Below are 13,005 nucleotides of genomic sequence, written 5' to 3'. Positions count from 1 at the left end.
CCAACTCTTCTGGATTAAATTATCGTCTAAATGTAGATGACTTCCAGAAATGTGAATGTATTTATTTTCTTTATCTTGTATTTGTTTATTTTTGATCATGCTGGATCCTCCTAATAGAATGTAAGCTCCTGGAGGGATTATTTCATTTTTCAGTTAGGTTTAATCAATATCCAACACAGTATTTAGGAGCACTTAGTAAATGTGAATTTGTTAATACACATTATACTTATACTTAATAAATGTAATACACTTAATAAAAACAGCATGTAGAGGACAGTTAATAAATGTACATTTACCTAGAATTTGTACCTTTTTCAGCAAATCTTAGAATAGTACTTTGCAATGGGAAACGTGCAGTAAGTTTTTGTTCTATGGATATATCCATTGTTGGATGTCTATTCTCAGAGTACACTCTCTTCCTTTTATTGTTTAGGTGGTCTTCTCTACGAGCAAACCTGCATATTTACAGGGTTTATTTGTGCCAATTTGATTTTTTAGAAAATGATTTTATTAAGCTCCTACAGAGAACATTGCACCAGGCACTGTGGGAGGTACAAAGTTTAGAGCAACAGTTCTCAAACTTCTGGGTCTCAGGACCCCATGTCACTTAAAAATGACTGATCTCCATAAAAATCTTTATGTTTATGTGAATTATATCTGCCAATATTAGAACTTTAGAACAATATAAATATTATTAGAAATTTATTATTAGAATTTTAAATTATTAAAAGTTTAAAAGTCTCAGAATTTTTATGAAAATGGTTTCTATATCAAGGATTCTCTGGAAAGGGTCTCAGGGATCTCCGGGGGCCCTTAGAACACACTTTGATTACTGCTGGTTTAGATCACTGTCTTTGTACTTATTGATTATGCTATATGTTTACTTGTAGACACAAAACTTAACTAAAACTAAAAAACATTCAGTGTCTCCTAGACTCTTTCATTTTATTAACTCGAAGTAATTATTGAATCATGTATATTGTAGGAGCAGAGTTACTACCTCTTGCTAGCACTTAGTGCCACATGTACTATGTGCCATGAGTCTCCAATATGAAAAGATGTAAACATATAAGCATGCTAATAGATGATACCTTATTTGTAGTGGTTTAATAAAGAGGTGTTGAAATATATAGATATATCCATGCCAGCTGAGGCTACATTTCCCAGCCTCGTCTCTCCACACCCTTGAAAAAAATTATAGGATCTGAAATCTCACGAACTACTCTCTCTTTGAGCCCTACCTGAGACAAATGGGTTTTTAACCACTGGTATATTGATGTACTTTTCTTTTTGTATTTGCATTCAAACTTTACAATGATTTTTTTTCAGAAGAAGGGCAGGGAAGACTTAAAACTGCTGAAAGTATAATTACAGAATACAATTGATAATCAAGGAAGGTGCTAGAGAACAGAGAAGCGCAGAACAGAACACTCCATGCTAGCATTTTCATTGTTTCACTGAAGCTAGGAATTAAGTAGTTTTTAATGAGGAAAAACATGACCTGGGGAGGAGTTATAATATTCATTCCTAGTGATTATTCCAATGATAACATGCTTACATTATTATATCAGGAAAGTTATTAAAGACTTAGTGGCCAGAATTGAATCAAAAGACTGAGGGCAAACATCTTTGAAATGAATCAAGGACCTTCATGAGCTGTGTGAGGACCAGAGAAATATCCTGCAGGTGAAACAAAATAATGGTTGACATTGAACTCACCTCGGAAAACATGAGGCAGTAACTCAGAGCAGAGTGAAAGTGATAGATGCTAAATGACTCCACAAGAGATGATGTAATGATGTCACCTGTGGGTAACACCTTTGCCAATAAGGATATGCTGGTGAAGAGATTGGTAGGGGGGTTGTAGAGGACAAAGTGAGTAGTGATTTCCCTGGTTCTTTTATCTATCCACCCATTGTTCCTTAGGTTGGCCAGAATTGAGTAAGCTTTGGCCCTATAAAGTAAAAGAAATTAAAAGGAAGTATATGTTAAATGAAAGAAAATATTTAAAATATTAAATTTTTTTAAATTTAAATTTAAATTTAAAAAATTAAAATATTAAAAATTTTTTGATCCACCTAACCCTTAAAAGCTCAGAGTAATATGTAGATATTATTAATGGCAATGACTAATTAGGTTTTCTTTTTTAAATATTTATTTATTGTCAATTACATGCTATAACAAATTTCCACACAAGTTTTCCTAAGTTATATGATTTTATATATATATATAACTTACATCCTCTTTCTTCCCTTCCCCCTCCTGGAGCTGAATGGCAATTCTATCTGCATTATTCATGTATTATCATGTAATTTCCATGTTGTTCATTTGTTGTGAGTAATCTTATAAAACCAAAATTCCCAAATATAAGCACAAATAAAAAATTGAAAAATCATATGCTTTCATCTGCATTCTGACTCCAACAGTTCTTTCTCTGAAAGTGGATAGCATTTTTTGTGATAAGTTAAATTGGGTTTTCTTAAAGGAAAAAAAAAAGCCCAGTCTTTACAAAGTTAATGCTTCCTCCAGTCCCCAAACACTGGGAATCTACTAAAGGACCCATTGTCTCTCCTCTATTTCCTGGTCTTCTAGTAAGCATCTAGGACTGGAGGGTATAGGGTGGTGTAGATGAGGACAAGCTCCCAAGTAACTAGTCCTTAATAATGCCCCCTTCAAATGCATGATTGACAATTACTCTACAAATGTAATAAAGGTACCTTTTCCCAAGTACACTAGCCTAGATAATAATATAATTATTAACAAGAATAGAATGGCTAATATCTATCCCACACATTAAGGTTTTCAAAGTACATCACTTACATTATCTCTCTTGATCATGGAGTTCCATTATGTTATTCTTATTAATTCTATCATACTTGTATCAACAAACTCATCCAAATAAGAAAGGTTTCGATTATATCCAATATCTTTGACAAGGGTCTTAAAGCTAAGATTTATAGGCAACTAACAGAAATATATAAGATTAAACACAATTCCTCAATAGATAAGTGGTCTAAGGATATTATAAAGACTTCACAAAAGAAAAATAACAAATTTCCAACAACTATATGAACCATTGCTCCAAATCACTATTAATAAGAAAAATGCAAATAAAATAATTCTGCAGTTTTATCTCAAACCCAACATACTGAAAAAAAAGAGGACAAAAGATGGGATTAGTCAGTGCTGGAGGGGTTGTGAAAAGATAGCCAAATAAATGGATTGCTGAGAATTATGAATAGGTCTAAACATTTTCAAAAGCAATTTGAAATTACATTAAGAAAGTGACTAAACTGATATGCTTTTGGACACATGGTTTCCACTGCTAGGCATATACCCTGAAAGGATTTATAATTTAAAAAATAAAAGTTCCAAATACAGGAAAACATTTCTTGTATGATTTTTTTAGTAGCATAGAAATGGAAACTAAGTAGATGATCATTAATTAGAGAATGGCTAACCAAGTTATAACAAATTAATGCAATGGGATATTATCATGTAATAAGAAATGATGAATATGATATATACAGAGAAGCATGAGAAGACTTATATGTCCCAATGCAAAATGAAATAAGAAGAAGTCATTACAACAATGTAAATGGAAGAACAACAATAAAATGCTTAAGACTGAATGCTATCTAAAATGATAATGACCAAGTTTGGTGACAAAAAAATGAATATAAGACATCTCCCCAATTTCTTTGGAAAGAGGTATTATTATAAGTATTCCAATATGTTTAGTTTTGGCTAAACTTTATTCTCTTTCTTAAAAAATTCTTGCTTTATGGTATAACTAACTGTGAGAGTGAGAAGAAAAAGGAATATATCTGGAAATGAAGATGATCTTAAAAGATTTTTTAAATTATTTTTTAAAATAATACTTTCGAATAGTTTCAGGAATGCATTACTTTATTACTCTTGTAGGTACTTGATTAATAATAACATTCTGTTATTTTTGCAAGAGTGGATAGAGTGCTAGATTTGGAGTCAGGAAACCTCAGATACTTACCAGCTATGTGACCCTGAGCAAGTCACTTGACTCCTGTCTTAATTTCCTCAGTTATAAAATGAAGCTAATAATAGCACTTCCCAGGGTTGTTTGAGGATCAGATGAGATTGTACATTTGTACAATGTGTATACAAATGAAATTGTACATATGCTTAGCACAGTCTAGAGTACATAGTAAGTACTATATAAATGTCTATTTCCTTTTCTCTCCTCAAATAAATTCTCTCCATTGACTTCACAACCTGTAAGGCAGGTACTACAGCTGTTATGATCTTCTGTTTACAGATGGGAAAAGATACTCAGAGAGAATAAGTGATTTACACAGTCATATAACTTATAAGTAATAGAGATAAGCTTCACATCAGGTCTTCCTAAGTTCAGCAATATATCTCCTCGACTCTACTGTCTCCCAAAATATAGGCGTCTCTATAAATTATGGTGTATACACAAGAGCTCACAGAATATTCTGACATTATCCCCTCTCCCCACAGAATAATAGACCTTGTTCTGCCCAGGTTCACTACAGATACTGTGTCATCCTCGTTTTCCTCTTGACCACAAGAGAGGCATCTTTTTGTCTGAGTCACTTTCGATTTTTCTGGTTCTGATTGAAGAATGTTTTCATAATCTTGATCCTGGGGCTGATGCGCAAGAGAAGAAGCTTCAACAGGAATTAAAAATTGTCCAGTGAACTAAAAAAGAAAGAAATCAGCAAGAAAGGAAAATAAATTGAATGCGGGTTTATTTGTTTTTTAAGAACCAAAATTTCATCTTGCAGCTTGAAAATGCTGGATGTCTTTTGGCATATCAAATACTAAAAAACATTATGTACTATTTCGTTCTCTATTTATGATGGGATTCTCAAAGTACCTACACATATTTTGTATTATAAATATATATAATATGTTATATATAAAATCTTTATAACTATGCTTGTGAGTACATTTATGTCATCTATGACAGCCTATGTCTATATTTTAATCTATCTCTATTCCTGACTTGATCTCTATACCTTTAGTTATATCAATATATCATCTATGTCCTTGTCTATGTCTACATATATGTATATTAAATTTATTTATACTTCCCTAGGAGGCAGAGCATCCTGGCATAGCATGGACTAGAGCCCTTAAAGTTTCCCTCAAGAACTCAAGTAATAAGCCAACAAGCATACCTTGTTCCTATAATGAAAGACACATTAATGAATCTGAGCCTTAAACATGTAATTAGTTGCACTTTCATTGCAGAAATGCAAATACTAAATTTTTGGTATTAAATTTAGTTTTGTGAATTTGCTTAAGATGCTAGATTAAAATGCAAAATGTGAAAAGTTAGATAAGATAGCCAACATTTATATAGCATTTTATACATATTTGTTCTCATTTGAACCTCAGTGAAACCTAGTGAGGTTTTTTCTATAGATATTTCTATCATCCAAATAAGAAAATTAAGGCTGGGGATAGTTAAAGGACTTTCCCTAAGTCACATATCCATTAAGTGTCAAATAGAAGTTTTGAACTTGTCTTCCTGAATCCAAGTCTGATGCTCTATCATCATATTGGCTTCTATGCAATGGTTCTCCAAGTATGATCAGAGAGTCATGAAGACCCTGTCAGAGGGTTCATAAGGTCAAAACTATTTTCATAATAATATTATAATGTTTTCATTCTAATACTATAAAGGTAGATATATATATATATATAAGTTATACGGGAATTTTGAATAATTTTTAAGATTACAAAAGACTCCAGAGACCAAAAAGTTTGAGAATCTTTGTCCTCAACAATCTCTAAATTTTCATCCAGCATTAACATCCCACCATCTTTGTTTTATATTTTAAGATAACATGAACTAAAAGTACCAAGTAGAATTTTAGGATGACCAAGTTAGTCAAAGACTAGAAATGTAGTCTATCTCCCATAAATTTGTTAACTGGCAGTGACAGATGAACAAAAGCATCCTTTTCTTTTCAGCCAGTCCTTAAGTTTGGCTTTAGACCATTTATCCAAAAGGCTACTCCTCCACTAGAGGAGTCATCTAGACACCTTTTAATTTTATTTATTTTTATGAAATAAAATAACAGAATCTTACCACACATAGTAACATTATAACTAACCTTTAGCTGTCTAATTACCAAAGGACCTATCAGATGGCATTTCCCTCCAAGAGGTCCAGACTAAAAACAAAATCAGTAGAAATGTATTTAGTTTGTTAAGTTGATAACCAACAGTAAATAGCAGTGCAGTATTAAGCAAGTAAAGATCTTAGAAATATTGTAGTCTGTAGATTCTGGATAACATTTAGATTACAGGTCAGAATTTTATCAGGCTTAATCAACATTCTAAAGAAAATGTCAGCTGTCTCTCTTTTTTCCCATAAAACTTGAAAAGGATGAGATCAGGCCAGTGGTCTTCTAATGTACACCAAATGAGAGTGATTCCTTTTCATCTTTGACTTCAACTGTTCAAAATGCTTTTTTAAAAGAAAAAAATGATTAGAAGAGGAAAACAAGGATAGACACAAAAGTAAATGTGGTACTTCAGAAGAGGTTAGGGAAGTTTCTAAAGTAATCAGCTCTGTCTTTGAAATTATGACTACATCATAGCTGTATTATGACTGCTGTACATTTTGCTGAAGAGACAAGTATATCCAACTGGGTCCACTATTTCAGTAAGAATTATCAGATGAGTTATTTGCTGGTAGGTTACATGATGTTTTTCTGGGACCATATTCTAAATAGTGGGACTTCACTGCTTAACCATTTCTAATTTCTTTGTCCAACATATTATTTTAATTTAGTAGCTTTTGATTAATCTCTCTCCCTCACTTCTCATACCCATTAAATTACTAGGCTCTGTTGATTTTTCCTCTGAAATATATGTCACCTTTATCCTTCTTTTTTCCATCTCCCGTGGTTGCTACCAGAGTCCAAACCCTTATTATCCAGCACTTGAACTCCAGCAACAATCATCCCACTTCCCATCTCTCCCTCCTCCAACCCCAAAATCCTTCTGCCGAAATAATCTTTATACTCAGATTTGTAGCAAATGCTTAATAAATGGATGCTGAATGACAATGCTTAGCTGTTGGCATAAAAATTTCTGGAGTACACTTAATTTTTTAGTTTCCCTGGCTTCACATATTGATAAGGAAGTGAGCGCCAGAACACTCTCTGCTGATGCCAGGACTATGTATCAGTTCTGACACTTCCATAAAATGGACTAGGAAAATCCAAAGACTGTTGAGTTTTTGTTAATACATAGAGCAAGTGTCAGCAACGTATAGCTCTCAAGCCATATCTGGCTCTTTTGAGGGCCAGATATGGCTCTTTCTGCAGGAGCCATAAAGTCAATTTTTTTTCAGGCACTGTTACAGGAGCCGCACTGTGAGCACTGTACGGCTCTCACAAAATTACATTTTAAAAAATGTGGCATTTATGGCTCTCACGGCCAAAAAGGTTGCCGACCCCTGACATAGAGGATCCTAGATTTATATTATTAGTGAAAGAACCATTAAAGAGTTGTCCCAAACATAAGTTTTGATTCCAATAGTGAGTTACTAATCATTTGGCCACCAAAGAAATAGGGAGCAAAAGAAATACTATTAAAACTCGACTAATATTTTTGGGACAACCTGTATTAAAAAATAAAAGTATCCTGCCTCTTAGAAGTTTATAATCTTACTGGAAACACAAGATTTACACACATAAAACAAATTAACAAAATATTAAAAGCCATGGTCAATTTTTATATAACTATGACTTACTGTCTCAGACAATTTCCTAAGCTCTAAGAAGTAAAGAATAGTTTGCCCAGGGTCACATAGCTAATAAGTGTCAGAGGTAAGATTTGAATTTAGGTCTTCCTAATTCCTAATTCCAACTATACTGATGTACCCTTAGAGAACACTATAGAGGATAATATTCAATGCACAATTATATGGTATATGCAATAAGTGGTATCATCATATTAAATTCATTTTAGTAAGCACTGAGTAACTGTTTTCCAAAAGGAGATTACATTCTACTCTAGGTATATACCATCTATATAAATATGCAATTATGAAGCAATAATACAAAGAAGATACAAAGAAATTTGAAAAAGAGCATCAGGAACTGGTAGTTCTAAAGGACAGTCAATGTTTACATACAAATAATCATGTGTAATTATTGTCATTATCATCATCATCATCAGATTCACCACAATTTTATTTATATAATTCTTTAGATTTTTTTAAAGATCTCTAAATACATGAATTCATCTGATCCTCAGAACAACCTTGAAAGGTAGTACTGTTGTCCCATTTTACAGATGAAAAGACTAGTGCTATGATATGTTAAATGGCTTGTGGCAGAAGCAGATTTTGTACCCAGATCTTTCTGACTAAAAACCTAGAACTATTTCTACTTCATAACACTGACTTTGGATCTATATTACGAAGTCACTGGAAGATCTGCAATATTTTCTTTCTGATTCTGCCACATGGAAAAAAATGATTCATTCAAGTGATAGTCATGTTTGCAAAGTGTATGAATACAAATATAAATACTACTATTAGAAAAGAGATGTTAATGAGGTAGCAGTAGAGATGGGAGAGGGGAAAGCATTTGTAGGAAAGAATATTAAATGTCAACTCACAATTCATACATATTTGATATAGGGAGACAGTGCCACAAAATTATCATCAAGAATCTACTTTCATAGTTTTTGTGTTCAATAGATATGCTGAATTTCAAATAGTTTTGCTCATCATAAATTAAAAATGCAAATACAGAGTTGAGAAGCTTAAAAGAATCTCTCTACCTGAATCCTCGGGATATCATCATTATTCTCTTTATCCCGGTACAGGCTATCCAATAAAGTTGTCAAACTCCAGTTCCACCAGTCATCAGCATTCTTCACTTCAATAAAAGGGTTTCTAGCATTTCTGTTTTTAAAAAAGTAATTCAGTATCAATAACTACAATTAGAAGGGAGAAATACATATATACATACATACATATTCACATTCCTTTTTTGTATACTGGTCATTCATAAATGACATATTTTTTTCAGAATAAAGCTTAAATTAAAAGCAGAGCCACTTCTAAAAGTTTAAACTAGATCCCACTATCTAATAAACTATGTCTTATATTTAGGACAGTTTCGTAGCATCTTTTTATCCAAAATGCTTACTCAACATGGATGGAAGTCATGAAATCTGGTAATAATGCCTTGAGAGAATACACAAGGAAAGGGCATCTGTTTTCTCTTTCCACCTATTTCACCAGGATTGTGAGGGTACTAAAGACTGTGATTTTCAAGAATTGAACTTGGAGGGCAGAAAAGAGTTATCTTAAATTATTTGAAAGACTACTTTGTAAATAAAATTTGTCCTGAATTACCCTAGAAGGTAGTAATCTGAATAATGGATGGAAGTTGCAAGTACAACATTTATTTTTCAAAATTATTTTTATTATTTCATTAAGTATTTCTCAATTGCATGTGAAAGAATTTTTAACACCACTTTTTAAAATTTGGGGTTCCAAATTCTCTCCCTTCTCCTGCCATTCCCTGCTCCTTAAGAAGGCAAGCACAGTTGATCATCCTTATAATATTTCTGTTAAGGTACATGGTGTTCTCTTGGTTCTGCTCACTTCATTTTGTCTCAGGTCATCTTAATAGGTTTTTCTGAAACCCTTCTGCTTATCATTTCTCATAACAAGGCGCTATGATCTGGGGAGAGGGATGGTCACTGCTCTCTTGGTCTACATTCTGATCTTTAACCAAGAAGGGCCCCTGATCTCTTGGGATTGGAAGCAATATTGTTCATCTGGATCCATGATCCTTTGGAGCCAGAAGTGATACTGCCTCTCAGAGCTTCAACTCCCTCTTGACTGAAAGAGCTCCTCTCTGCCCTTAAACTATGACCCAGAGATGATTTATAGAAAATGGAGTTGACAGTGTCAGATTCTGCTTCCAGTGATTACACAAGAGTCTCCTATAAGGTCTTTCTGACTGGTTTCCAGATTCCCTTACTATCTCTAGCTTGAGAGTTTCTAAAGCTTCTGCTGCTTATGTCACTACCAGTTAGAACCACCATTGATGTTTCATCTACATGGTCTCTGGGCCAGCTTCCTCTCCCATGTCACAGATCTCTCTTCCCAACCTTCCACATTGTCTTGGGGTGGAAGAACATCTCACTCTGATCTTTTATTAGCTCTATCACACCAGAATTCAATTTGAAGCATTATTTTTAAGTTGTTTATAGGGGAATATTGAGAGAGCTCAGCTGCATGCTCCCCTATTCCACCATCTTGTTTCCAATCCCAGGAAAAGCTACATTTATCTACACGAGGAAGAACTCCCTAAAAACTAGCACTATCCCAAAGTGCCCAAGGGTTGCCTTGGAGGATTTGGGTTCACCCTGCTTTGTGTGTCTTCAAGTAGATTCTGGGTGACCAGTTGATGGGGTTGTGGTAGAGAAGATTCTTGTTCGGGTGCACTTTGAGGTCTACAAGGAGGTTCTTGGAGTTCAACAATTCTAAAATTCCTTGACTTTTAAACAAAATCTATGCTTCCCTTTTCACATACACAGATATTGAATTAAAAAAAGAAGCAGATACAGAAGGACATATTTTACACAAATTATAAGTTCCATATCTTCAGTCAATAAGCATTTACTAAGTGCTTACTATGGGTCAAGAATTCATTTAGTTTCCAGGGTTATGAAAAGGGCAAATAGCTTAGTCTATTGGGGGAAACAACATGCAAATAATTGTGTATTTACAAGATGCAAAGAATGTAAATGGAAGGTAATTTCAGAAGGAAGATGCTAGTGATTGGTGGGTCAGGAAAAGCCACTTGCAGAAAGAAGGATTTAAGCTGAGTTTTGAAGGAAACCAGAGAAGCAAGAAGGCAGAGGCAAAAAGGGAGAACATTCCAGGCTAGGGGGATGGCCAATAAAAAGGCATGGAATCAGGAGATAGAGTGTTTTTATGAGAAACAGCAAGGTCAGTGTTATGTAAGCAGTGGTGTCAAACTCTGTTAGGAACTAAAGCCAGTAGTAAATGGTACATAACAATTCTCAATTATTAAAATGTAGCTTTATGTTCTATAACCATAATTTGAATAGGAACCTAGTGGAATTCTCCAAAACAAAACAACACAAAATGAAATGGAATTGCTTTTGTGATGTCTTTGATTCATTTTGTGTGTGTGTGCATGTGTGTGTGTGTTTGTGTTAGTACCTTCTGGTAGAAAAAAAAATACTCCCTACCACAGGTAAACTGTAAAATTTCATTAATCCAGAAATACGAAATTTATCTAAATTAATTTTTAAAAGACTCAATTCTAGGATATTTTAAAAGAAAAGTAACTATTTTCAAATATAAATAATTGCTAAAGTTAAACTTTACTCTGATCATTCATTAATCCAAAATAGCGTGAAAATATCCATGGTCACTTTTTTATTAGTTAGATAAAAACATATTTATAAACAAAGTATCACTTTTTATGCAGATGTTCAAAAGTGTTAATAAGAGTGTTTTTATCATTTGTTTTCCAAAGTGTTTTAAATGCTCCCTCCTCCTCAGAATATAATTTTTTATTGGTCTGTGTATTTAAATTGTCACACAAACATAAAAAGACACATGTAAGGAGATAGTGAGCATAGATGAGGCAGAGATGAAGGGGAAGAATACAGTGATGGAGGAAGATCTTAAAGACAGGAGAAATGGGGCAGGTTGAATGGAAGATGAAAAAGCTTATCAATGTTATGCAAATTTCTCAAATTTATGGAAACATATAAATACAGATAAATATGCACTTGATTTTAGCCAAAATGCTGAGAAACTATATATATATATATATATATATATATAATTTACATATATGTGTGTGTGTGTGTGTGTGTGTGTGTGAATCTAAATTTCAAAGATGTATCCTATGTACCAGAGTTCTAACTCCTCTCTTAATATTGTTCTTTTTTGGACAGTAAAAGTCTTTAGGATCACATTTGAATTTGAAAGGCAAGAATTTAGAACAAAGGCTAGAGGTGGATTACTAATAGTTTTACCATAGCTTCATCTAACCTTTTTAGTCATCCTTTCCCTAAATCATTTATGTCCAAGGCTGATCTCAAGATTCTTTTATTTTATTTTATTTTTTAATTTTTATTTTGAATATTTTCCCCTAGTTACATATTTCATGTTCTTTGCCTTTCCCCCAAAACCCACTAACTCCCCTTAGCCAATGTACAATTCCACTGGGTTTTACATGTATCATTGATCAAGACCTAATTCCATATTATTGATAGTTGGACTAGAGTTATCATTTAGTGTCTTCATCCCCAATAATATCCCCATCAGCCCATGTGTTCAAGCAGTTGTTTTTCTTCTGTGTTTCTCCTCCCGCAGTTCTTTGATCTCAAGATTCTTGAGAGTGGAGAAAAGCTATAAGTCTCTGAGAACTTTGTGGTTTGTTGGAAGTCAGTCTTCACAAAATGGTTTGGTAGGATCATTTAGTGAAGAAACTGAACAGAGTTATATACGGATGATATTAGAAAATAAGTATTATTTTATTAGTTTAGAGATAAGAAGTAGAGAAGCCAGCTTGAGGAAGAATTGGAGTTTCAAATAGAGCTGAGAGAGTATATTAATTTTAATTGGTGGCAGTTATAACTTAACAGACTTAGAGTCCTAACTTGATTCTTGTGGAGACTCAACCAGCTAGCCTTAGTTATATTTATAACTTAAAGGCAAAGTTCAGAGTTAAGAGTGGTTAGGTTTATTTAGAATAGTATAAATTTGGTTAGTTAGATCATGTAGGATTAGCATAACCTGTGAACCACAGGAGAAGTGGTTCCTTGCAGGACCTGGGAGTATATTTGGGTGGAGTTAGAATCCCTTAGAATTAGAAATCCTTTCCCCTTATATGTATATTTAAATAAAAAGTTTATTTTCTATAACAAGAGTCTCTTTAGCATTCCTTGAGCCTGGCCCTGAAGGGAAGTTCATCT

The 13,005-nt window shown here is 33.4% G+C and overlaps 1 protein-coding gene across 1 annotated transcript in view; it reads right to left on the bottom strand.

Annotated features, from left to right (window-relative positions):
- PKD1L1 (polycystin 1 like 1, transient receptor potential channel interacting) overlaps positions 1-13,005 on the bottom strand; it is a 176,696-nt gene that overhangs the window by 16,571 nt on the left and 147,120 nt on the right. The window contains exons 45-48 of the mRNA XM_044656906.1: positions 8,812-8,935; positions 6,126-6,185; positions 4,511-4,701; positions 1,720-1,954 (exon numbers count right to left, since the gene is read on the bottom strand). Of these exons, the coding sequence (XP_044512841.1) occupies positions 1,720-1,954; positions 4,511-4,701; positions 6,126-6,185; positions 8,812-8,935 (610 nt within the window). The remainder of the gene's footprint in view (positions 1-1,719; positions 1,955-4,510; positions 4,702-6,125; positions 6,186-8,811; positions 8,936-13,005) is intronic.

The sequence above is a fragment of the Gracilinanus agilis genome, chromosome 1, assembly GCF_016433145.1.
Source record: "Gracilinanus agilis isolate LMUSP501 chromosome 1, AgileGrace, whole genome shotgun sequence".
NCBI lineage: Eukaryota > Metazoa > Chordata > Mammalia > Didelphimorphia > Didelphidae > Gracilinanus > Gracilinanus agilis.
Note: the sequence above shows the minus strand (reverse complement) of the source record. Positions and strands in the feature narration are given on the sequence as shown.